The sequence below is a fragment of the Barbatula barbatula genome (assembly GCF_947034865.1).
Source record: "Barbatula barbatula genome assembly, chromosome: 14".
Taxonomy (NCBI): domain Eukaryota; kingdom Metazoa; phylum Chordata; class Actinopteri; order Cypriniformes; family Nemacheilidae; genus Barbatula; species Barbatula barbatula.
Genome location: NC_136777.1, coordinates 16,037,620 through 16,065,562, shown reverse-complemented (window position 1 = coordinate 16,065,562; position 27,943 = coordinate 16,037,620). Strand labels below are relative to the sequence as shown.

Below are 27,943 nucleotides of genomic sequence, written 5' to 3'. Positions count from 1 at the left end.
AAAACTATAGCTCACTGGTGTTTTAGTCACGTGCGAGGTTCATTCATGTTTTCAACTGTGGGTGTGGCCTGGATGACAGGAGGATGAGCAAACAATGGCACAATTTTGATTTAGGAATGAATCAAACACTCTTTAAACATCATAAACGTAGGCCCGGTTACTGGTTTCTTTCATTTTTATTGGGACCTATGACAAACATGTAGATCTACAGCGGCCAGGCCGTCACGTAGCACTGATATGATCAACTTGTATTTACAAAGTCCTTTCTTCCCATCCCGTCTTTTCCTAAAAAGCAGGAGCTACATGGATCGTACATGTTAGAAACAGTTAAAAAAAATAGAAATAAAAATGTACATCATACACATGATATAGATTTTTTTGAGTGTTTTTTTTTTTGCTTTTTCCAGAGGTAAAAATTTGGATCGTAAAAAACAAAACTAATCAAAACAACAGGGTTTCATTTTCGTCTTTTCTGGTTCTTTTCGTTTTTAATATACAAGGAGATAGATTAACAATACACTTCAGGCACTTTTTGACAGGTAAATGGGTGTGGATGATCCACCAGGACAGACGCTCATACAGAATTCATTTGGTTAACGTTCCATTACCACAGATAGAAAAATAAAACTCGGCTCATTTCTGAGCTCGGCTGACACTGGTATTGCAGAAGCTGACAGATTCGGTTACAGAAAGGACACGTGGTGAATGAAGGACACAGCGACAGCTGACACATCATTGCAGAGGTCTGCATCTTCTCTGCTGCCCATCACATACAGACTCCAGTGAATGACAGAGGCATTAGATGTCTAACACATAGTATCCTCTGTACACTCTTAAAAATAAAGGTTCCCGAAATAAATCATCAGATTTGTACAAAAGGTCAGATTTTGTCACACAAACATTTTCTGTAGTGGTCTCAGACTATTGGACATCATTGTACTGGCACTTTATCTCAATCCCAATTTACCTTTAGTCCATTTTACTGTTACATATTTTAAAGCAAAACCGGATATTAAACAAGAAAAATATGGATTTTATTGTTCGTTATTGAAAAGTAGGTATACCAGAAGTCAGGTGGTTAAAGGGGAGGAGTACATTTCTGATAGATACACAACTTTGTACTTTTTTGGAATAATATGCACAGAGGAATCGTAGCGCGGATATGGAATGTCCATTATGAAGGTAAATGTGGTGGATTTTGACTTTAACAGATGCAACTAGAGCCAACATGAACATAACACATAACATTGAAATAAAAGAAAAAACATCTGGTTGAATCTACAACGACAGAAAATGTAAAGAACCTTTATATTTAAGAGTCATTTGAGAACCTGATTTTGAGGCTTTTCGACGCATACTGTACATTCGTGTGACTGCTCACATACAGTTTGAATATCTTTGCAGTGTAATGCTCTGTCGGTCAATGATTTATTCAGAGAAAGCATAAACCATGACCAGGGAAGGTGACCGGTTACCCATGAAGTGAGGTGACGGAGACGACACATAGAGGCCGTCTCACAGATTGTACCTTGCCTTTTGACTCCCACACTGGAGCATGATTTTTGTATTTAACATAAAGGCCTACGCATTGGGATGTTCTTTTTTCTCTTTTCATACGATAGAAAAATACTTTTACTTCTTTGAGAAACAGCACTGATTCGTTTTACCGTCCTCTCATAAGGTCTCGCTTTCGCGAGACAAAATTAAGGCGTTAAGTAGCATTATTGTAATGAAGAAACTGGAGATCGGTTTGGCAAACGTCCCTCTTTGAAGCACCCTAAAATCAAGCTTATTTTTCTGTTTCTGTTTATTTGAGAACATGATTGGAGCTGGAAACATCTTTGAGACAACAATTCCTTCCTTTTTTATTGATTAATGAACCATCTGTCAGTAAGGGGAAAGGTTTAGTTGTTCCCTCTCGAGTATATGAAATCAAATAGACTGCAAAAGAGTTTTTACTTCATCAATAATTTTGTCTTGTTCTGCAGTGAAAATGTCCAAACCTCAAATGTCCAAAATAGTAAGATCTATTTGAAGAAAAAAGACATTTTATCTATAGTTTCTTTTAAAGGGCGAATAAAAAATGTGCACAGTATCTTGCTTAGACATTCTTTCTGGACAACAAGACAAAACTAGTGAACAAGGAAAGGATATTTCTGCAGAGTAAGCAGTGTGGGCTTGCTGGAAACTCATCTTTTCCCATATGGCTGCGAGTCTCTGCCCAACAATTTTTCTCCGTTTTTTTCTCCCTTTGGCTGGTGATTCAATTTACCGTGAAAATAAATATGACAAAAATAATCTTTGGATATCAAATATGCTTAAACTTAAAAGCCACCCTTACATCGACAATAAGGAAACTGTAGACCAGCAGTGGCTGTTGATGATGATTACAATAATTAGATTTTTAAACATATACATACGAGTATACAGTATTTACATATACTCTCAATGCAGCTTATGTAATTTTGGCTTAAATATAATAACAACAATACTATGCTGTGATACAATGTTATCATTCCTTTACAAAACGCACGCACACACACAGGCATCGACACACTCTCCTTCGAACGCACTAAAAACACATTCGAAGCCATCCACTCAACTACAGATTTAGTGTCTCACGCTAATCTCATTGTTATTGTCATGGTTAAAGGGCTTGGGATATAAGTGTCGGTAAACAGCTATAAACACCTTCCTTTGCTGAACCGACACGAAATCGAAACAACGGATGGCGAAATCAAGCACACACGACATTAAAACGACGATTCAAGTTCTTGAAAAGTAAAATCAGTGTAAAAAATATAAAGTACCTGCATAAGTGATGCGTGACACGTGGACTCAGGGAGCCACCTGACGAGAAGGGCGATTTCGTTCATAAGGAATTCAATGAAACATCCACAATAAAAGGGGAAGAAAAGAACACATATATATAAACATATATTTATATATATATTTATATATATATATTTTTCATATAAAACCAAAACAAAAGAGCAGGAAAAGTTTTTCAAGTCAGTTAAATGCACCAATTCTTTCCGGAACCGAAAGAAAAAGCTCCGGCGAGCCGCCCGTGTCTGGTATTTCCATTCCTGCCCTCCTCAGTGCTAACGTTCTGAGGGGCCTACATAAGGTTCGTTCGGGAGGGGGAGAGCGAGGGCTCAGCCGACGGCTTTGTGCTTTCCCCCGCAGCAGCCGCAGGCCACGCCGCAGCGGTGGCACACGTGCAGCGGCGGGTAGCAGCACAGACAGGGCGCCAGCACCGACAGACCCAGCAGGGCCGTCCAGCGCAGACAGAAACGTTCCTCGCTGGTGTCACAAGAGCACGGGTCGGAGTAGTCACCCTCCGGGTCGGACATGCAGTGGTATAGCATGCTGTCCGCGCACCACATGAAGCTGACCCGGTGGATGCAGGTCCGGATAGGGTCGGGCGAGTCATGGCACTGTCCGCGCCGGTTCTCTTCGTGGTTGAACATGTCCCGGCAGTAGATGCAGCGCGAGCGCTCGCCGTCCTCTTTCCTCCGCTTGCCCTTGAGCTTAAAAGCCCGCGGCTGGGAGGCCACCACGCCGCCCTCTGTGCCCGCGCACTGGCTCTTGAGGTCGCACTGGCTGGAGTCAGAGCTGGGCACGTACGGGTAGTTGTAGTCGTGCTTTAAGGGTTCGCTCTTATCGATATGAACGTATGAGTCCGAGTCCTCAGTCTGGATGAACTTGTCCGGTACGGCGGCGTATCGGTAGTCCTCGTAGCCCGTGATCAGCCAGCGCTCGCGCGGGTTGATGCGGACGATCTCCTCATCCTCGAAGGGAAAGAGGTTTCTGGAGAACTTCTGGAAGAGATGAGGACCCATGAACACGGATACACGACACGATCATATATGAAGACGTGACAATTATTTTTCTCATTAGATACTTGAATCAATAAGTGTGCAGTTTTGTAGGTGGATTTTATATAAACGTTCATCAGACCGAAGTTAACTTGCGGTCAGTTTCTTTTATAAAATTTATATGAATATTTGATTGTATATTCATTGTATGAAACCTCTGTATTAAATGTTTTCCTTCTCTTTGTTGTGTGTTTTACTCTTACAGTTTAGCTTACTTGTTTCCTTTCTACATTTTAATTTTATGGTAAAATTCAGTTCTACTGTCAATGACGGACATTTAATTTAAATGAATTTACATACTAAAGTTTCAATTAAACATTGAATGTTTTCAGTTCTATCACAAGTCACAAGCAAAAATTGAAATGCTAGAATTAAATCCTTGTTGTTATCCATGAATTTTTAAGAAAACGCTTTACTTTTTTCATTTAGATACCCTGTTACGGTTATTCACTTGCAGCCCTTTAAATAAAAATACATTTTAATGGTTGAATGTTACATCCGATTCATTTCTGACCTACTAATGACTAAATGACTAAATGTTAATTCCTGGCCAATAATAATCGAAAGGTTTTTCTGTAGCCAATTGTATAACCTATATACTTCTTTTTGTTTTATCCAGTTGTAAAAGCAGCATAAAGTTGATCCTGGACTTCATTAACTCCAGAAGAGCATGTGGTCTGCATGTGCTCTGCATGAGTACACCGAAAAACCATCCTGCTCAAATGAACCCAGGCCTCAAGCTAAAACGAATTTGACACCCCTGATCTAGAATACGCTCAGCTAGGCATCTTAAGTATAAATGCAAAGGGTTTTATTATTCACGCACCTGATCCAGACTGTAGCACTCGGGCGGCCGGTACTGTAGGATGCAGCGATGCGGATGGGGCTCGTAGAACGTGGAGGTGGCCACCAGTTGTGTAGCATGTTCTTTCTTCTGAGACGAATTTGTAGAGCCATCAGTGGCGGTCTGTAAAAGAGAGACAGAGAAACACTCAAGACCTGCAAGCAAAACACACCATTTCCATTCCCGTTCCTCCAAACATATCACCAGAAAAAGAATTGAAACAGTACGTGTACTGTCCAGGACATTGAGGTCAGTCTTTTGACAAGAAGTCAAGATGACATCCCAATCACAGGCAGGTGTTTCGCCGCGAAAACAGTTTTCCATGACCTCATGGGCGACTGGCATTGATTCACAACGAAACGTAATACATTAGACACACGGCCGGCCGTATAATGCGCCCAAACACGCAGACCTACACGCGTGAGAGCAGTCGATCCGACGTGACGTGGCTCTACTTCAGTGTGCAATTAAACCAAAAAGAAATCAGGCCTCAGGCAGCAGGATTTCTGAAAAAGTCTCCCTGTTATTAGAGGAACTCAAAATGATTCCAGTATGCTGGGATATAGGCCATCAAACACAGACCCAACAGCTCTGGTCCATAACATCACCACATTGGTCCAGAGCTTGTGGCGTGTAGTCCAAATATTCTCGTCCCACTGAGGTAAAACAATAATCCTGAAGGGAGCAAGATTCATAACAGACAGACTGAACAGGCAGATATCACTGCAGGTTTTATATGTCATTTTTATAGTGAATAAACAAATGACTAGTTTCATTCGTGAAGTAAATATTTCGCTGTGGAAGTTAACACTCGATGGATGAGACGTGTAGCTTCACTTCATTTCTGCTCAAGGTTCCTTAAACCAACAGGTTTGCTGGTCTTAGCTGGTTTAAGATCTTTCGGCCTGGCCGGATCTTCCTTGGATGGAAGATCAGTCAAGCAAATCTGGTTTTAAGCTGATCTTTCAGCAAGACACAAGAATGGTGCGTGTGTAGACAGCTGCAAGCGGAGGTGGACTGAACACAGACAGAACGAACGGCAGACAGATAGACAGGCCAGCAGGCAGGGCGGATGGGTGGATAGGAAGCGATTAGTGGCTGTGAGTCTGGACGTGATCCTTCCTTTGCCTGAACCGGATGCCTTCAATAACCACCTGCCAGGTGGAGTCAAAACAAACACTCACACACAAAGATTCATATGCGACATGAAGTGTGTTACAACATGGATTTTAGTTTTACCATCTTTTGTTATCTTGGAAAAACGGGCCAAAAATATTGATGACTCATCTTGTACCTACAGGCGTAACTAAATATTTGTTTAAACCAATGAAAGCTAGAATGAGAATTTTGTCAAGTATTTTCCCCAGATGTCTTTCTCCCTCCGACTTAAATGAAGCAAATGAATTCTTCTAAACTAGAAGAAACGCCATGGGCTTAAATGTCCTACCCAAACTTCCTTTTCAATTGAAAATAAATCAACACAGGAACATACACTTAGAAGATCCAACCCGTACAGAGGCGCAGCAGAGATTTGATCACAGAGTTTGGATAATGCAATGACAGTCAAACAGAGTTTTTTCCTGTGTTTCCATGTTTGAGGCTGAACTCCCGCTGGGCGAGCGGAACAGAAGCCTCTGGTAACTGGCCGTGCCATTGCACCCCGGAGCCTGAGCTCTCGCACAGCCACGATCCGGCCTGGCCAGCCCTTCCTTTCCCCTTCATGTTCATACAAAGATCTCAGAACTGCCGGCCAAAAATAATACAGGCTTCCCTCAGAGCACTGCCAAGAGCCTGAGCCGAGCTGATTTTAAAATACGTTGAGGAGGATGGCTGAGGCCGTACTGCTGGAGATAATTAAAAACACAGACCATTTCTGATGTTTACACTGCAGGACCAAAAAACAAATAACCAAAAACTTATGAGACGAACAGAGCTGCCTAACTCTCTACTGCCGACATAGGCATCCTAACCTAACAAGTGAACGATATGAAAAACAACTTGTAGTATGGTATTAGCATGTTGCTAATAAACAATACATAGCACACTCAAATATTAGATACAAAAAGATTTTAGTCAGTTTCAAATAGCTTATAATGGGAGACTACTAGCACAAAAATAGCACACACCATTTTAACTAGTTTTTTATTTATTTTCAAGCAGTAACGGATTTCTATAGCTGGTATTAACATATTGTTAGGCTAACAATGCAAAACGCTAATATACATAAACATTTTTTTTATTTAAAATACCTTTAGCAAATAAATATGTTAAACATATTTTGTCTGACTGAACTAATTTTTTCTAGGTTAGCTCACAAGTGATTCCAAAAGTTTGGTAATAGTAAGCTAATAATGCAAAACTAAATAAACATACATAGCATACAGAAATATCAAGTACAATTTAATGTTTTGGTCAGACTGAATTACTTTTTTAATTTTCAGGCGGTAACTCACAACAGTATTACATTATTTAGAATTAGCATATTGCTAAGCTAATAATGTGTGACTTAGCATAACAAAATATTGGGTAAAACAAACCTGACTGACCTGAAATCAAGCCGTAACACATAATTCCAACTGAGTTTCAAATTAGCATATTGCTAAGCTACCAAAGTTAAATTACATAAACAAAAAACATAGCAAACAAATATTGGTTAAAAAGACTTTTGCTAAGCTAACAATAAAAAACTGCAAAGTAAATTAAAATTTTCAATAGTGAATGAAATATAATAATGTAACCCACATTTAAATTAGTCTTGCTTCTTAGACACTGCAATGCTTTCTTGGATTGCCGTCTTCGCAATGCTTTCACGCTTTGCTTTGAAAATTTTGCATAAATATGCTACAAACCTTATGGAATGAAATTGCATCGGTAACGCAGCTAAACGGCTATCAGCTCATTAGATTCAGGAACAGAGCGTATAAGAACAAGACAGGGCACACTGAACTAAATCACAAGCCCCCACTGTGAAATCAGCCGTCTTATCGAAAAGCTCTAAAGTGTGTGGCGTAGCAGAGATAACCAGAGAGTTCAAAGGCACATGTGGCCCGGCTCTAATTCAAAGGAATACCTTCACAGCAGCAGGGCCCATGCCGGACCGTTAATGACACGCAATCAGAGGCGCGCTGGGGGAGGGTGGAGAGATAATGAGGGAGGGGAGAGAGAGAGAGCTTTGGGAAACTCAAGTATTTTGGGTAATTTCACAAATGGGCCCCCCCTTAATTAAGTCTGGGATTCAGGCTGGCCACCCCGTGGCACGAAACCGCACCAGACCAATCCAAAGCGGGCCAGCCTTAACGTCCGGCTTCAACCGGACACAGCTTATTGTGGCCCCAGAGGACCTGCTGACAGAGGACCAACCTGAGGAGCACAAGTGGCCAAAACATGACTGGCTAGGGACAAACTTGAAGGCCTGGAGACTTTAAAGGTCAAAGTGTAGATAAGATTGTAGATTTGGACACAGTAAGAGTTAAAAAGCATTCCTGCTATTCAGGTCAACCTCAAGCGATTGCATTTGATCGCACCAAATGCCTACCACGTGCATGGCTGTGTATGGCTACGTGCCCCCTCGATGATATCTGGGCAGGGTGGTTCTAGCAGTCGTTGTTGTAGGGTTCCAGTTTGTGGATGCAACAATCTGGGGATTGAAAAATATGCTGAAACTAATTGAGTTCCAAGTCAAATTGCCCATAACTAGGCACCTTGCGTCTGAGGCGGGATGCCCGGAGGGTGGAAGGGCACCTTTTCCACTGCTGTGATTAATCCTGAGAGCCTTTACTTACACACGCGTGCCCTGGAGAGAATAAAGAAATGAAGGCTCTCTAACTCTAGCATAAAGAAGCATTGATTCTTTCCACCTCATTTTTTTCTGCTCTTCCCAGAACTGTTAGTCTTCCACATCCCACTTCCCCTGAGCATCCCCTTGAGTCCCGACTGTGAGCTCTCCATACAGCTAAACCCTTATCCCGCCCTAGTGCTGCACAGGAAGCAGCTTTTTTTATCATTTATATAATTCCCCTCAATTCACACATCACATGATCTAAATAGTCCGAAAGGTCTCGAGTATGTCTCTTCATATACAGTAGAAATCAGGCTCGTTGCCAGAACACAGAAACGGTGCTAGCTTTGCTTGAGCTCAAATCAGAAAGTGAAAAGTTATTATGAGCATTTGAATAGTTTGTATTTCATGTACGGGTATATATTTCAATGTTTCTGTGTCAGAAATGCATCGTTACAATGAGTATAGTGTTAATACGTTACAACCCACAAAATTGTTTTTCGTAAAACAATTTTCCAACAAACATAGATGGTGATTTGTACCACCAAGCAGTCGAAAGGGACAAACAGCAGACTAAAAATATCCTACAAGAACTTCATATGACTTGTGGACTGTTTTTCAAAGCCATGCGATATGATTTGTGTGTGTAAAAGACAGTTTGTCACAGATGTTCTGCTGGTCTCGGATCTATATTTATAGGGTCACAATTAGTCACATGACATGTGAGCACCAGTTACTGTATTCATATTTAAAATATCTGAATATATTTCCCTGTCGCGCGCATAAACCTACTGGATTTAACATCAGTTGCATCAGCTCACATGAACAATACTTCTATTGCATTTATTAATCTTAGTGCATACATTTTTTAATCAAATGTTACATCAGTTAATTGTTCAGTTAATGCACAATGAACTGACATGAATGAACAATGAACATTTGTACTGGCATTAACTAACATGAACAAAAACGAATAGCAATACTGCTCATTGTTATTTCATGTTACCAAATGGTGCATTAAAAATAGTTATAAATGGAAAATAGCGCACACATAGATGATTTGAATAACAATCTTATGATGCTTTTTGTAAGTCTTTAGCTTTTTCTAGGAAAAAATATTTCATTTTAATAACCTAGTCAGTGGCGTAACCAATCAGACCAGTCGTTTTAAAACATTGAGTACACCAGAGCTCGCCCGTGTACAATCAAAACAAAAACACTCATTTCCTTTCATAAGCGATGACTCATCACAGGCATTATGACATTTTTAGATAGCATCAGGGAGCCCTGCTCATGTAAGGATGCTTTGATGGGGTCACGTCAACATTACGCTGGAGGACGGATGTGGAAAGCTCTGCTGAAGTGTGCCGATGACTCACTGGACGCTAAGCTTTCTGTTCTGCCCATCAGCCCATTGAAATGAATGATGTAACACTTGGGAGGCAAGCGTACGGACCACTGACCAGTGAACAATATAAAAAAACATTACTTGGCTTTTTTATGTTCATTTATCTCTCAGTCAGCTGAGGCAAGAAGAGACGAGCTTTGCTTGACATTTCTGATCAGATGTAAATGGAGGTGTTGCGAACACAAACAGCCGAGGCCGGACACACCCTGAGAAATGCCCAGCATTCAGAGATGCAGACCAAGTCCTCTGCCAGGTCTGAATGAGCTAAAACCAGCTGAGGTTAAGTATAGTGCAGCTCACGAGGAAGCATCAGGAGGAATGTCCATCCCAGCAGAGAACAGCTCCCCTCCACATAATCGCCCGAGCTGTAAATCCAGACCTGCATTGCTGCTGTCTGCGGCCACTTGCCTCGCACGGCAATATGGAAAGGTCATCAACACCGGCCCTCCCCAACCCCATCCCCCCCGACCCGACCCGACAACTGTGCCAACAACCTCACATGGAAACGTGCGTCTGGAAACGAAAAAGTAACTTAAAAAAACTGAGCTTGCGCTCTGCAGTAAATCTAACACATCGCTCTGATTTCCGAACGCGGGGACGCGCCCGACGGCACAAGAGGAGCATAAATTCCAGGACGGAAAGAAGCACTGGATTAAGTTTCCTTTACAGCTCAGGGTCCTTGGCTTAGCAGTCTACCCTTTTGGCCTGAAAGCTAGACAGACAGCGAGTGAAACAGGAGCCATGAGGCTTCCCCTGTGCATGCCCCCCTCCCCTCCTTCCACCCGGGGCGGCAGTAAATCAGGATGGCAGTTAGCTAGGAAGCAGCTGCTAATGATAGTTTTACTGGGGCGAGCAGGAAGTAATCTCCTGACCCCGCCTGCTGCTCTCCGTCTCCTGTGACTGGCACGAAAGGACAGTATGTGGGCAAAAGCCAAGCGGCGGTGCGGCCGCTTTAAAATCGCCACGGGAAACCAGCCGCCGCGTTATCGCGTCCGCCATCTTCGCAAAAACAAAGGCCCATCTTTCCCACAGCGGCCTCGGCGGGTAAAAATATCACAAGGACTCGGCCTTCTCTGGGACGCTCAAATAAACCCGCAGACATGAAAGCTGGAGGGAAGTGGAAGAAGCTAAACACTGCTTTTTAAACTTTGGCTGAATAACCTGTCAAAAACATGTCTGGGTCATACCACAAAACCCCTAAAATATAGACAAGATTGAGAAAGAAACAATCATTTGCTGAAAGAAATTAAGCCTACTTAAAAACCCATAAGCACTGCATTGTTTCTATGCACCTTTTTATTTGCATTATTGTAATGGAGTGAGGGGATATCTCAATAATGTAAATAAACGCGTATCATAGAAAAGAGAAATTAGATTAAAAATAACCATTAAGAATAATTATGAAATCTCAAATAATTATATTCATTCATTTGAAGTACCTTGAAATTGAAACTTTGTGAGAACACAACGCATACAAACATTTTCCTTTTGATTTTGGAGTACAATGCCAAATTGAACATGTTTTCATAACATACACTCATATGTTTGTTGATGGCTCTATGCTGCACAAATAAACAATCAGTGAAGATCTTACCGTGAACACATCGTCATCCCCTAGCTCAGCCTCATTTTGGAGTGTTGAAGAGGAAGTTGTGGAACCTAAAATAAAACACACGCAAACAGGAGACGTGAGCCGGCAGACCTTCACATATCCTGTCGGTTAATGTTGGTATTTGAGGCTAGAGAGAGAAGGAAGCTGACAGGCACACAGTCGAACCTGGTCACACGACCCTGAAGACTGACTGACTGTCAGATGTTTCACAGTACATCACTACACCGTCTCTATCTGTAAAGCTCTGTAGCATCCACAAAACTGGGACTTGTCACAAAGGTGTACATGCCAGGCAAAATATGTGTTTGTAGGTTACACGCAAAACGGGAAAAATGACCCTAAAAGTGTTGAAAATGAACATTTGTTTTATTAAAAAGGTATGCAGCATGCAATACATGACAGCAAGAGCTTCACACAAAATGCAATACTGTCCCATGACCTCATTGTGTTGCATGAATCATTTAGGAAATGGCGAGAGGTTATTTTGAAATTGTATTTTAGATGTGTGTAAAAACGTGTTGGATCACATGGTGGTTGGTTTCGCATACATAGTGTTTGCCGGCCAAAAAATGACCACTTTAATGGGAAGAGCCGAACCGATTTGTTTAGCTGTTGATGATGTGAAAAGGAATTCCCTCTCACAGAAAATGTTTAGATGACCACACAAACAGTACATAAAAAAATGTGTGACGGTCTTCATGAGGTGGGTCCTCTGTTGTATAGATCGTGCGACAACAGCACTATTCATTTCTGGATGTAAAACATTTTTAAGAGTGAGAAAATATGACCACCTTTAACCCTTAAATCTAGGCCAAATCTAACGTGGCGTTTTGTTTATAGCTGCAATGTTCTCACCCTCCATTAAATCTTCCAGGGCTTTCCGCACCCCCCTGTCGAAGGCGCGGGCATCGGCGGGGCTCTGGAACGTTAAGCCACATTTTTTATTGTCGACCTTCCAGTGGTGAAATGTGGGCGTGGCCTTTGTGTAGATAAGATCCTTCCTCACGAAACACTCCAAGATCACCTGCCAGCCAAAACAAACGGGACATTTCAGAGACAGAGCCCACAACACCACTGACAGAGGTCACAAAGGAAAGTCTTGCAAATCGCAAACGCGTTCGCAGCCAGATTTTTCCTGGAAAATACCACAGCATGCAAAACTGCTCAGGTTGTAAATCAGGTTGATTTCCGTGCGGTGGCTGAGGGGGAGGATTGTGGGTATTGGTGCCACACCTGCTTGTCTTTGAGGCGCTCGCCGTGGATGAGGAAATCGCTGCGGCCGGTCAGCTCAGCAGGCATCACCTTACAGACACCCACCCGACTGAGACCCCCTCCTTCCTGTGCCAGCCAGCCTCCGCTCGAGTCATCTCGGGTCATGACCACCGCTTTGACGCGCACGATGTAACTGTCACTGGAGAAAGAGAGAAAAAGATTCATGACTTTTTCATTATCATATGTGCCTGGGTACAATTACATTTTCATTTGGTTTTAACATAGGGTAGAAAAGAGAACATTCAATTACAATAAAGATAGAGTACAATTTCAAGTATCAATACAAGTAAAGATTTCTTCCCCCAATAATTTTGTGTTTCCTTTGTGTTTAGCAGAACAAAGAAACATATACAGGTTTGGATCAACCTGAGGGCGAGTCGGCTAAATGATGACAGAATTTCAAATTTTTGGCGAACCAAAAGTTAATTTAGAGAAAAGTCTAAAAAACATCTCTAAAAAAAGAGACTATATCAATAGTACACTAAACAGTTTACTATATTAAAAACTATAGTTTACTAGCATATATATCACATTAAACATTTGGAATCTACGGCTAAGACAAAATGACGTCACGCAAAGCATGAACATGTCCGTCCAAACGCTGTAAATTCACGAGACAGCTACAAAAATAAATAAAAAAGCCTCTTCCCCCGAGGCACGTGCACTCAGACTAGCACAAGGCCCGAGCCAGGTTTACTTTCAGATGAACTTGAGTGCTCTTCCTCTGTATGCTGTGAAAGCCAGCAGTCAGCCTTATATGGTAACCTGAACCGGTGTCTTCAATAATTAACCAGAGAGGACGTCTGAGGAGGTGAAGGCCCGTCTCAAGACCAGAGAGCCACTAAATCCATCCACTTAACCTGAGGAAGAGACTCGTGTACGTGTCAAACACGCACCATGGGCCTCCATCTTTCGGACCGTAAACTACTTCTGTATTGTTTCTCCAAGACAGCGGGCTGGAGGTTTAATGGAGAACATATGAACAACTGAGATTAAAGGCCGAAACTGAAAATTCACATGTTCCTTTATACAGTATGTTTTATTCAGCAGTGCTTTACGGGTGTTTGGTCATGGAACTTGACTGCACAAATCATTAGTTTTAATGAATAAAAGAGCTGCTCAGACGTTCTGCATGTGCACAAAACATCTCCTTTTGTGTTGTAAAGATGAAAGAAAGCCTTCAAAGAAAGTCAGCTTAAAAAAACACGAGGCCGAGTAATTGATGACAGAATTTTCATTTGAAGTCGTGCGCTTCAGTACTGCTGAGAAAAAGACTCACATGCGTCTCCCCGAGAGACTGAGAAAAGATCTTACCTCAAATGTTCAGATGAAGTCGTACAAAAGGATGTGAGCTGTGCACACTTATTTTATTGCTCAACTAAGACAACCGTTGTCTCGATTGATTCTCAATGGATTTTAGGAGAAAAGGATTTCCTCATAGTTGACCCACCCGCATACTATTCCATATGACTGCAGCTATAAATCAAATCAATCATTTTATTCTAAAATGCCGTAATGTTTTCTAACATAAGTGACAAAATTGCAAATAAATGTTTTCTGCAAGACGATATTTTTTATATTTATAAACAAACTTAAAATCTCATTGGCTCTTGCTTCTCATGACAACTATTCACAAGAAAACCAATGAGATTCAATGTTATCACTGCGAAAATAACAATTGCTTGGGATGGTACGAGGATTTGTAATTATGAGAGAAATTTTAGGTGAACTATTCCGAAAACACCAAGTTTACTAAGCAACGAACGCTGAACCTCTGAGCAATAACAGGTTCCTCTGGGAAGAGATGGACAGTTTGATTCTGTTTAATGGCAACAGACAAATATCTCTCAGATCCACAGCAAATCGGCCATTTAAGCAAACACTGAGATCAGGCATTCCTAATTATTAGACGCTGTGACTGGCTCTGTGCCTCCTCATGTGGAAAGAGAGAAAGAAAAAGCGTCTGCGGGATTAGAATTAATGAGTGAAGAAGTCCTGCGGGAGCAGCAGCGTCTAATGTACTTACAGTAAGGATTGTCTCAATGCCAGAGTCATTCAATATCTGCAACCAATTCAAATCAAACATAACTCCTGATAACACGACGTGTTCTTTATAAGTGATGGACTGGAGAGATGCTCATGCCTCTGTAATCTGCAGCTGTCGTGTGGTCACATCACGCGTCCCGTCGGGTGTTTGGGGGTTATGGGGTTATGGGGAGGAGGTTGGAGGTTTTACAGGAATATATTAAGGACAAAAAGCTATTGGTGCGACTGAAATGTTAATACATCAATCATTTTTAGGTTGAAACTGATGAGCAGATTTTGCAATTCTGCAAATTAAAAATGTTAAATAACAGGTAATAAGAATTTGAAAGGAAATGATGCTTTGAAATGGTTTTATATTCACGTCAAAGCAAATGGTAAATAGGGACATACGCTGTCACGGTATCCAATTATCACTGCACCATTATTGTGCCCCCCCCGCGATATTATCTCAATATCTGTCAAAATGTTTATAAAATAAAAAAAATAAACCATCAGTGAAATTCTTTTTTTTGTTGTGTTTGCCTGTTATTTGGTCAGTGAATCACGCTTAAAATAAAAATGAATGAAGGCAGGCAGCGAGAGAGTTTGTAACCATAGTAACTGTTATGGCAAAGTTTTTATGGTCGCTGCATAGTTTACGATATACGAAATGTGTTGAATTAACACGGTTTGGATTATTGTGTTTTTTATATCCATCGGGACTAGTGTATCAGTGAATTGGATGATATATAGGTTTAAAGTTCAAACTAAAGTTGAACCTAAAAACATGATATTTGTTTGCATGCATCTGATCTCATATCACAGATCGCAATGAAAGATGAGGGATGTAAAAGAGGACGCGTGACAGAACCTGGATGTTAAACGCAGAAAGGCGAGCGAAAATATCACTGAAGTACGTGTGAGCGTTTATGTCGGGGTGTGTGAGAGAGTGAGTCACACCATCCATCTGTGATGTGGAAATTTACAAAAAACTGCTTTTTTCCTCCGTCTACGGCTTAAAGATGGTTTGATCTTCTCAACTTTTCACTGTGGTGAGTGCAGGAGGGCACAGCGGGGTAAAGAGGCCAATATGACCAACCATCAGTTTAGTAACGGTTCCCACTTTAATTTCCATTAAAAATAAATTACATAATCATAGAAACTCACAACACACAATTTCACCCTATTCATATTTGTCTTTTAACAATGATGGCTACCTGGTCATCTTTTTCAAACTGAGATTATTTAGAATTTCTTTAGCAAGCATTTACCGTCCGGCTTCTGTGGGGACAAAATGGGGTCATAAAATGAAAGGCATTGAACAGACACGATGTGGAGCCCGTACTTTCGCACACATACACACACACAACAGAATGTACGAAGGCGTGGAAAGCCACGATTCCCTCTGCTCGCTGGCGTCCCAGGCTGGAAGGCGTCTCAGCGCGGCCTCTCTCCCATCTGTGCGGCAGTGGGCTTCCATCCAGCGTCACACCCCATATCACACAACCAGCCAAGAAATGAGTCGCTGAGCACAGCGCAGGTGAGACTTCATATCAACCTGAACACATCCATCTTTCTGCATTCCAGCCTCCATTCCAAAGCATCTTGATCTAGTCAACCGAAGAAAAGTGAGAAGCAACCCCCATCCTCTTTCTACATCTACTCACCCGTGCACGCGAGAGTCAGACTCCTTACAGTAAAAAGGCGTTTCACTTTTTCGTCTTATCGCTTTTGATGTGTTTTCTTAAAGTAAAAGGGCCATAGAGACTCAAAAATTCTGATTTACAAAGTAAAATCCCAATGGCTGCTGGGATTTTTCGGTTGTCGTGCTGGCTGGGAGGCTATGGTGAAGTCAGCAGTGAGTGTGCATAGACCGATTTTTCTCACCATAGTTACGTCTATTCGATTACAGTCAGGGGGCGCCGGCATTACAATAGGGCACAATGGTTTCCGTACAATGCGGAATTGTCCGCGTCCTAATGGCTTTAAATAATATGTAGCCACCTCTTCCCAGAGTCTCAATGAGATCAACAATGGACAAGTCAGAAAATTATGACAGCATGGCTCCAAATGAATTCAATCCGCAATCTTCTCCTGTGAGGGCAAATATAGCCTGGGTGGTCCTGGTTACGGCGAGGTGCTTGAAACGTTATTCCCAAAGAATTTCCAATCGAAAAAGTAAATTTTGCTTATTTAATTCAAAACATACAAGCAACTATGGGATAGGAGCTACAAACCTAACAGATGAATACTGATGCCATTACATGGCAATGACTGTCAAATTCATATAGCATGGTATTTAAAAGATACCTTAAAGAATGTTATGTGTCAAAAAGCTATTCCAAAGGAAACAATTTCAAAATCAGGTCCCCTTTGAACCCCAAAGTGATTCTACTAACAGAAAAGATTAAAAATGATCTGTCTAACGTCTATCACATTATATGTCGCCTCTTCATTTCACCTCATTCATTACCTCGTTTATGTCCATTACTTTTGGATAAAAGTGCCTGCTAAATGCTTTAATGTACAGATTTGTCATTTCTAACATTACATAATTGAAGCTAAGAGTTTTGAAATCAAGCATTTCCTGTTCATTGCAGTTGGCAAGCTAACAACTTGGCCTACTAGCCTAGCATACAGATTATTAGCCAGCTGTACATACAGCCAGTTGAATTAGCATAACCCCACACAAGTTTTCACAAAAAACCTTAAAGGAACAGTTCCCCAAAAATGCCAAGTATGTATAAACTTCATTCTTCTGCTGAGCACAAAAATAGATATTTGGAAGAATGCTTGTTACCAAACAGCTCAGAGGCACCATTGACTACTACAGTAGGAACGATTACAATGCTAGTCAATGGTGCTCCTGAACTGTACAGTTTCACACAATCTTCGAAAAATCTTATTTTGCGTTACATACATAATACATGTCTGGAGAGGGAGCAAATGATGACACATTTGTATTTTGGTGTGAACTATCCCTTTAATGCAGGTGCATGCTGTATTATATATATAAATGTCTTCATGTGATTTGATCAAACATGGTATAAAGTTGACGGAGACTTTTCTGGGATTTTAAAGAGGACAAACAATAACGGTTCCACAAAACTCACAGAATGTTATCAGAGAATTCGTTTCTATCATTATTAGAACATTTTACATTGCTTTTGATTTGATCTTATTTTTAACATTTAAAAAGAGTTCAGTCAACGTACAAAGATGACCCTAAAACACGGTGGTTGGATGATTTGTGTGTGTGAGAGAGCAAGACTACCACAAAGGCATATGGCACTTTATCTAAAGCGACTGCGCATATCAAGACATTTTTGTCAGCTATTTTTATTTTTCATTCAATATTGTCACATTCAGGAACTGTTAAATATTATCTGATTTGGAATTCTGCCATTCAAAGCGCTTGTGAAATGCAGTTAAACAAACACACTATAAAAGCATAGGAAGGATGCTTTTAGGAACCACAAACAGGATATTGATAGAATATTGACATACGGTCTGTTTACTTAATTTTTTCCTGAATTTACTAAACATGGGTCTGATTTATAATATTGTTGCTGACATCATGACATAAAAGCAATAATCCACTCAAGCATGTGTGATTTTTTGATGGCCTTCCCCTGAATCCTTGTAACCCATGGCCTCTCATAGCTTACTTCAAACATTCAACATCGTTCATGCAAATCTGATCTGTAGACGTCTATGTTATAGCCTGTCAACTATCATTCTTCACACATACCACACAGACACCGCCAACCTTTGCCATTCAAAGAAGCCTCTTTTGTTTTGTATCAGCTTCCACAGAAACATCCGGCAGACACGCAAGAGCAGAACAATCCAGAAAAACTAGCCTTGACCGGGCTTACCGGCTGTCCTCTGTCATCTCTGCGTATCCAGCAGCATCAGCGCTCACAGCGTCGGCGTGGTGACCGTCTCAGAAGGACGGAGACCGAACCGTGCCACCGGCCTCGGCATGTCCGTGGCATCCGATCTGATGGCGGAGAAAGCGTGAATCTCTGTATGAATCAGTCTCCTTGACAAACACTCAGAACGCCGGGGTATGAGTCATCCGCAGGCAGCCATTTGTCCTCCGAGCCGCCCGGCCTACAGCACAGAAAGTGCTTTTTCTCTCTCGCTGTGGCTCTCTTGCAGCCCAACGTGCGGAGAATATAACCTCCAACCAGCATAAGCTCCAGCTAAAGCTACGACCAAGTACACCCACACATACAGAGGGTGTGGGCTCAGCCGCACATGAACCAGCGCTGTTGCTGTACCTCTTTATATCAAACAACACACCTACACGCACGCCGAGCGCTTACTTGGAGCCTGTGCGTTATGTATGTAACACCTACTTCTCACCCGTCAATCATCCGTGCTGCTTCTAAAGACCAGTTGAGTGCTAAATGGGAAGCGTTTGTGTGCAACCTGGTTCAAGCTTATATAAGAACAACGATGGACAGGTTTTTTAAATCGACTCCTCTACGTTAAAGGGATAGATCGCCCAACAATTGTTTCACCCTTGTGTCGTTCAAAACCTGCATTTGATTCTGTCTTCTGTGGAACACAAAAAATATATATTTTGAGAAATGTCTCCGTGGTTTCAGTGTCCATTGAATGGAAGTCAAGGGGGGAATTCAATTCATGTGGTAGATGCTTGTCCCAAAACGACATACAGTACAAGATAAAAATGTTATCGGTATACGGGGATCCAACCCATGAAAGACTGCAAGATGATAAACTCCAGTTACCATAGCTACCCATTTATATCTATAGGGAAGAATGGAGAAATGTCTATTTTGACTTTAAAAGAAAAAACACTTCTTATTCTTGCACTTCAATGAGTCAAAATTTACAGAATATATAAAGGTGTCATTAAATCATCATAATGTATCAATCACTGATAATGATCAATATTCTCTTTAACTGTTAAAGCTTGCGGCACGTCACATACTGCCGTGAGGACACAATCCCATCAGACAAAGCGTATTTAACATTTATTTAACTCGTAATTTCATGTGGGATTTTCTCTTATATCATCACTGCATTTCTTGCTTTAACAGGAATCTTCATTTTATTCCTTTGGCTTGTGATAAAACAACTTTGTGGATTTGCTCAATTGAAATGCACAGTTAGATTAACCAGAATCTGTTTCCTGCATGCCGAATGTGTACAAAATGAAATCCCAACTCAGTCCAGCCGTCGACAGTAACGCTTGTCCGATTTTCCTAGTAAATATTTAGGGGTAATAACAGTGCTACGAAGAAATCTGCATTTTCTAACAGGGAAGGCAAAGGAGAGCAAGGAAAAAAATGAAGGGGTGTTACTGATAGTGACAAATAAGTTACTTGACGACAGGAGATTTGGTTCTGCTTGTTTAAAAAGAGGCAGAGTCTACAGAGAAGCTTTGTTATTGGTTGGGGCTAAAATGACAGACCGTAATCTGAATTCATTTGAACCAACAGAAATTGTATGTATGTGTTAAACATTAAAACAAAATAAAAGGTCTTGTGTTGATGATTTTATGGTGTATTAAGGACACTTTTCCTCATGTTCACACAACACATGTAAATAAAATAAAACTTAACAATAGTTGACTATCACACACAGCCTGCACTGGTGGCGGGTCGCGTCAGGTCGCACATGCTCGAGGACTAGCAGGCAAACGTTAGCATTTTCCAATTGATCTACTCTGCCTTTAATACAAAACAATGAAACGTGATGTCTAATAAAAAATATTTAACTGTTTTAGCTTGACCAGATGTCTATACGGTAAGACCTGGGCCGTCGTGTCCCTGCGCTGCGTGTAAATTGCAGTACCATTTTAGTAAATTGATAAACTGTAGTAAACACTATAGTATACTTAGGTAATTTATGTGGACAAATATACCTCTATTGTATAGTAAAAGGTTGAATACACCGAAAGAATTTAACACATTTAGGTAAACTAAAAACGATGCCCCTAATTTATCCATCTGTATGTTACATTAATGTAATTTGTCAGTTACCTGACTATTCATGTGATGAACTGCACTTGATGTCAACAGACGTTTAATACTTTTCTTCGATCTTTGGCATATGTTGGCATACGCACCAGTGGTATGTGCTACTAACTGATAACTACTGCTTGCGTTTATTCTATAGCAGTCATGGAGACAATTAATACATTAAGGTGGCCGCCTCGCCGGACAACATGTATAACGCTTGACCAATCAGGATACAAAAACTATTTTATCGACACTTCAAATGAAATATAATTTTTTTATTAAAAAAAGTTAATGACAAATTTACTAACCACATGACGATGCTTAATGTAAAGCCCTGATTCAGTAGACATATGAACACATGACATTTATCACATGAGTGTTGAAACACCTCTCTCTCTCTCTCTCTCTCTCTCTCAAGGACAAACATGTGAAGTCTGGGGGATGGGACACAACCATCAGCTTCAGTGTGTTGTGCTCTCCGCTCCTTAAAACATCTCAGTCCTATTACAACTATTTGCAAACTATAGAAAAACTGCAGAAAACTTAAGAAAAGTTCATATTTTACTCCTTTATTAAAGCAATATGCAATTATAATTATAATTTAGAAACACTACGGTGGCTTACACTGGGAATAAATGTAATTGCGTTTGAGATAACAAATATATGAAACACGTTCCGTAGAGCGGTTTGTCCATTTGGGGCTACTGTAGAAACAACATGGAGAATTCCATGCAAGGGGACCCATGGTGTATGTAGATAGAAATAGCTCATTCTGGGGTAATAAAACTTTATTATGTTAGGCCTTTATACACCTCTGAACACATAGTTATGGACATTATATTGCATATTTGTCAATAGATCCTTGTAATGCACATTTACTCTTATTTCTTTCTGAAATTCATTTTGACATAAAAGACCACAAATGATAGGCTGTAAAGAAAGTTTCACATTGAAAAAAAACAACACAAATTTTTTTATAAACTAATCTTAAACCAAGTAATAAAGTGTATTAGCTTAACTACCCGCTACTTATGTGCCGTGCTTTAGTAAGGAACAGAACAGCAGAAACGTTTACAAAAGAATGAAATTCATATTGGTTTGGGACGTCATGAATGTGTATAAACAATCCTTTTCATATAAGCCCTCCATGTATTTTGCAGACACAAATACACAGGCCTCATAGTGAAGCGAGAGCTCATGTTTACATTTCATTCACACACAAAAGACTCTGGTAGTCATACAAAAAAACGTGTCTAAATACTCAGAGTGGTTTATTAACTCATTCGTTTTAAAAACCAAGCCCTCCGGCTCCCCACGGGGCGGGCACACACACACAGAAAGACACCAAAAACTGTAAGTGAGAAACGAAAAACAAATAAAGAAATATGTGGGATCGAGTGGCTTCTGGCCATTTTGGCAGGTGGGTTAAACAGTTGCACCAAACATGATAAGAGCAGACTGTTACTTCCTAAGATAAGGTCTCTGTAACCCTGCCTCGAGTCACAGCCAACTTCACAACGGAGCCACAGGGAATACCAAAGCTCTGTTTGGAAATGCATGGCATTTTGTATACTTTAGGCAATATAATTATGGCCAAAGAGCTTTATTGAATAGTTAATATGATCTACTAAAGGTCCAGTGGGTAATTTGAAGGAGGGTCTATTGACAGAAATACAATATAGTATCCATAACTATGTGTTCAGAGGTGTATAAAGACCTTACATAATAAAGCGTAGGGTTTTGTTATCTCAGTATGAGCAGAGTTCTCAAGTTTTATCAAAAGCTTGGAGTGAGATCACATGCAGTTAGGGGAGGAGCCCTAATGGTTGAATTGCGAGTGTCTCACGGCCAATGCGTGAGACTTGAGAACCCTGGTATGAGCTTTTTCTATCTACATACACCGCGGGTCCCCTCACATGGAATTCACCATGTTGTTTCTACTGTAGCCCTAAACGGACAAACTGCCCTACAAAGCGTTTCGTAAATATGTTACCTTCTTCAGCAAAGAAGTGAAACGTGACAACGTCTTAGTTCTGTGTCAGCCACCGTAATGCTTCAAAAGGGAAGCTCAGTGGTAAAAGCATGGCACTAGCAACGCCAAGGTCATGGGTTCGGTCCCAGGGTTTGCACATTCTCAGAAACAAATGTATAGTATAATGCAATGTAAGTCGGATTAAAGCGTATGCCAAATGCATAAATGTAAATGTGAAGTGAGCCGTTGGTTGCTATTTGCCACCTTGGCGCTAGACACTGCTTTCATTTCAAACAAAGGACCCTCAAAGCTAAAGTGTGTCATTTCTAAACTACTAGAAATGCATCAGTTGGTCTCATATGTTTCTGACTAACGTACAGCATTTTCCATAAAACATTTGATTTGATGATGTCAAGTGGTGTAATATCATTCTCTTGTAGTTACACCATTTGACAACACTAAGTTACTTTGCCATGCTAAAGAAAAGTGATTTGATATTTGCAAGAGGCCTTCTGACACACACCAATGAGGGTCTACGTGTCCCCTGATTTCCTAAATACAATGCGTAACATATTTCTGAAAGAAGACTAGATGCACAGACAAAAAATCATTTAGCCTACAACCTACAAGCAACTCACTTTGAATGTAGTCTAGTCCTATTCAGCCATAGAGCTCCTGTCAGTATCATACTCCAAATTCTCAATCCGAGAAGGGGAAAACCATCCCTTAAGGCCAGCAGGTACACAAAGAGCACTAAATAATGGTGGCACGTAATACCACTGCCATTGTCCATATCCAGGTCTCCCGTTCATATTCATTTCAGCTCAAAAACTGTTTAAGAAATGAGAAACGTAGAGATGAAAAAAACCTGTGCTTAAACATTAAGCCGCTTCTTTCCACCGTCTTGGCATAAAAGTCAGCTCTAGCCATCTGAATGGCCGGTCACTGGACTGTGGAAGCTGTCTGAATACAAGGACCTGTGCAGTTGACTGGACCTCCAGTGGACGCATGCACATTTCCATATGAGAGCACTGAAATTCACAAGACCTCATTTGGCTCCGCAACGCTTTTCGGGAGGGGCACATTGAATGAAAAAGAACAACAGGTTCAATAAAGCGCAGATAATGGCTTCCTGTCTGGACTGTGACGGAAGAGCTATCTGTGTTCTCTTCTCAGCAGGACCACAGAGGGGTGAGAAGTTGACAACGCTTTCATTCTCCCAAGGACCGGCAGCTATGTTTGGACAGGCCGGTTTACAACCGCAGAGTGTCTTTAACAAATAAACCACCACGTTTTCTTGCTTGGCTTGACCAGAAAAAAAAACATTCAAGGAAACAATTAAATAAGAAATTAACAGCCGGGAAGGTTGGACAGAAGCATCTGGCCCTTGCGTCTTTTCCACAGGATGTGAAACACATTTATAAGATCAACAGGATGACTGTTAATGGGAAATAAGAAAAGCAGGATTTGAACTAGGAATGGATATCTGAAGGCTAAATGGCCTTCTTATTTTTCTTCTGATATTTCTGAGAATGGTTGTAATACAAGCGATGTCACTGTATTGTTGCTCAATCTAGAATACAGAGCAAGATCTCACTTAACTTGCCCTGTTATGTGAACAGAAATCCTTGCCAGCTCCAATATTCATGCATCGGTTACATAACACTCTTTGTACTTCCATCAGAGGAAGGGAAAAAAATAAAAGCAAAGCAAAAAGCATTTCATTGACACAGACTTGTTGATTTCAATTTCAGGTTTTAAAATTAAGTTATCGATTTCAAAGGTGCATGTGAAATAATTGTTGGTGACTGAGAATTTAATTGTGTCACCATCAGCTTAATCATAATTCAATTTCTTTTAAAAAGACTGGACCAATTTCAAAAGTAGATCTCTGGATGCGAAATAACGTGCCTATCAATTTTAACAATTTCAAAGAATATTTTATGTCAGCGTTTTATCATAATAATAATACGTTTGTCGCATCCATATTCTATACTTTAACACAGAACAGAAAACCAAACAAAAGCTCGTTCAAATACAAAACCTATTACTAATAAATAAACACAAGTTCACCACGTCTCCTCATAGCGCATTAACAGTCAATCCCTGGTTTATAACACTTCAAGAAACACAATCGCTTCAAATATAAGCAGATTTCTCTAAAGCTCTTTTTTTCCAGCCAAAAAACTATGGAAAGTATAGCAGCCCTGCATAATGCTCCATATCCGCTTAGAAGTAATGAAATGGCCACGTGATCGATATGAAATCAAATTAATGGAAAGCTTGTCCGTGTATATTGAGGCCTTGTCATTCTAAGACATCAGGGTTAATTATTTCTGTAGATCTAGCGAGCACGTCAAAAATATTGGACAATGTAAGCGAGGAAGAAGCAACTAAAAGTATTATGACATGATCTTTCTTAGGAAATCAAATAAAACACCACAACAGAAAAGTAGGCCTAGAGTAAACACTAACAATAGTTTGAAATAGATAATGTAATGTGTTGTATCATAGAGGTTTCAAAGGAACCAAGAAAATGTGTTAGTTATCGTCTGTAGACAAGTGTTTTTGCGAGTCAGAGTGGAAACGAGGATCTTAAATCGATTCTTCCTGCACAGGACACTGGGGATTGGGAATGGCCGGAGTGACCTTTTCTCAAAGTCATTTCACATTGTTGTCTTCAGTACTATTTACTGGCAGAGTCTAACGCGTTAGTTTGGTAACATGGTTACCAAGATCAATAGCATTGACATGACCGTTCATGAGCTTGTGTTTGTGCAGACGTGTTTTGTTTGTGTCAAAGATCTATTACATTTATCATAAGTGGCTAGTATTATAGTCACTCCAATCATTTTCACATCAGTGAAATCTAAAAATGTTGCACTGAAGAACAGTTTTGTGCATTTGATGAATGTTGTTATTGTACACTACTATAGTAACAATTGTGTGTCAGTGAATATTTAAAAATGACCTATAACGGTACTTGCACAATGCACATCTTATATCACTTTTTTTGGTGTTATTAAAACATCTGTGAAACAATCCCACTGATGAAACAATTCTAATGGTTTCCATTACAAACGGCCTTATAAACCATTACAGATGTCCTTTATGTAGTGTGTTTTGGTTTGGGATTTAATTGTGTACTATTGACAACCCACCAACATTACCAGTGGAGGCTGACCTAGACCATTAAAAATACAATTCCGTGTATCAAATGTAATTTGTGTTTTGGTTTCTATTGTTATCCGACAGGATGTGCTAACACCTGTGCACAGTGGCCTACAGGCATTATATTGCGCACAGGTACAGTGTTGTGTTATCGCACGAGATGGAGTCATCGCAGTCATCATGAATGGAGCGGCTGAAGGTTACAGCTTTTATGAATGAGCGCAAACAACAACTCTGCCCTTCGCCCTTCCGCCGCGCTCGCTCTATTCATTTACCGCTGTTAACGGCCGTGACATTCCGTCCCCAAAGGACATGAAACCCGAACATGTGACGAGAAATAAGACAAATAAACACGAATACAGGAAAATACGTTGGCCGACCGCGAGCGAAGCCACGTTAAAGCCCGCACGCTCGCGCTAAACGCGACACTTCGGTTAACGACGCAAATGAATATCTGTGAGTCACAAATGTTGCGCTAAACGTCATTTACGGCGATTAAACTGACTGAACAGCCCGGGCAGCAAACGCCCATTGGCGATATTTCCTCGCGCATTATTCGCGTTGTCATCGTGCCAACAGAGTCAAATGGTGTTTTTATGAATGAAGCACTGTATGCAAATGAGGGCGATTCAAAAAACACCAAACAAATGGCGGATATAAGTTATCCGAGCGCTCAAAAGACTCCTTCGGTACACGAACAACACTTCGTCGCAAATGCAATTTTAAGCACGCGAACATGTTTATTAACAAACGCACGAAAATGCCCCGGGGCGCAAAACAACATGTGACGTGTACACACGCAGAGAACGTTAAAGGAAGAGCCTTTAAACATCAAATCCCTTTACAAAATATTTCCGAGCCCCCCCCCCCCCCCCCTCCCTCCCTCGCGCAGTCTGTCCGTGGGCCCGATCCCCCCGTCCATTGACAACGACACTCAACGTTTCCACGCAAAACACTTCAGCAAACTTTTCACTGCGATCTGACCGATGTTCTCCACACGACGCGAGCGCGATTGTGCACAGCAAACCGAGAAGGAGCCTCGCGTCCAGGTACTCACTCGTTTGGGTGTGTTTCTTCAATCATTTTTCTCGATTCACCTAGAAAAACATCCCACAGCGGGTGCACTCGTGTCCTCGGTCATCTTTATGCCAATCTTGTCCAAATAATCCCTCGCGTTTCCTGCAGCTATAACGGGAGTGTGTTTTGTAGTTCTTTGTGGTGTTGAATTGTTTTGCTCTCTCTCTCTCTCTCTCTCTCTCTCTCTCTCTCTCCGTCTTGATGGCTTTTTCTTTTCTTCACTGGATCTAACCAGTTGCTGATGTTGGAGGATCTCGGAATAAAACTACACACATACAGAACACCGACAGACACCCCGAGTAACGTCCCACGGCTGGCTCGTTCAAACGCGCTGTATTTCCGAACACGAATCGTTTAGTTGAAGTGCGCGTTGATGTTGCTGAGGGTGGCCCCGACGAGCCCCATCTCGGATCACTCCATGTTGGATTATTGTGCAGCGGCAGCGCGAGCCCGTGCGACGGCGCGCGCGGGGGGAGGGAGAAAGAGAGGGCGGAAGCGATGACGTCACGTTGCAGGCAGGGGGCTGCCGTGGCATGTACTCTTGAGACACGTTTTATTCCGTATGTTCCAGTGTATTAAACGTATATTACAACGTAATTGTATGTAATAATGACCTATGAAACGTTTCGTTTGACTGGACGTAATAACTACAAATAACGATCAACATACTTATAAATATAAACAAAAAAAGAAAACGTTGTCATTTAAGCCTATGCGTGTTCTGTAATTTGATTTTCTTTTTTATGGATATTTTCTTTTTGCATTATTGATGGTATTGTTTTATAACTGTAACCTTTATGTTTACATGATTTGATATAGATCCCTGGTTTGTATGTTGCTGTGTATCTTTTGATGTTTCTGGTTAAATTGACACGCATGCCACCATACACCTGCGTTCATCAAAGTT

At 41.0% G+C, this 27,943-nt stretch overlaps 1 protein-coding gene across 2 annotated transcripts; it reads right to left on the bottom strand.

Moving 5' to 3' along the window:
* Positions 1–165: 165 nt before the first annotated feature.
* spred2b (sprouty related EVH1 domain containing 2b) lies at positions 166–27,482 on the bottom strand. 2 transcript variants are annotated; one of them, XM_079472513.1, is made up of 6 exons: positions 27,017–27,482; positions 12,757–12,934; positions 12,379–12,547; positions 11,506–11,570; positions 4,708–4,848; positions 166–3,824 (listed from the first exon to the last, which is right to left on the bottom strand). In XM_079472513.1, exons 1-6 carry the CDS (start codon positions 27,040–27,042, stop codon positions 3,159–3,161), a joined length of 1,245 nt encoding a protein of 414 aa, XP_079328639.1. In that variant the 5' UTR covers positions 27,043–27,482; the 3' UTR covers positions 166–3,158. The 2 variants fall into 2 exon arrangements, with proteins under 2 accessions (XP_079328639.1, XP_079328640.1); XM_079472514.1 differs by lacking the exon at positions 27,017–27,482 and adding an exon at positions 18,699–18,973.
* Positions 27,483–27,943: the final 461 nt, after the last annotated feature.

Bases quoted from the DNA above. Each gene is read 5' to 3' on its own strand.
- spred2b (XM_079472513.1), bottom strand. From the start codon at position 27,042: ATGATTGAAGAAACACACCCAAACGA. The intron at 4,849-11,505 runs GTAAGATCTTCA...TCTCTTTTACAG, and splicing joins GGGATGACGATGTGTTCACG to ACCGCCACTGATGGCTCTAC. The intron at 3,825-4,707 runs GTGCGTGAATAA...CATCTCTTCCAG, and splicing joins AGTGCTACAGTCTGGATCAG to AAGTTCTCCAGAAACCTCTT.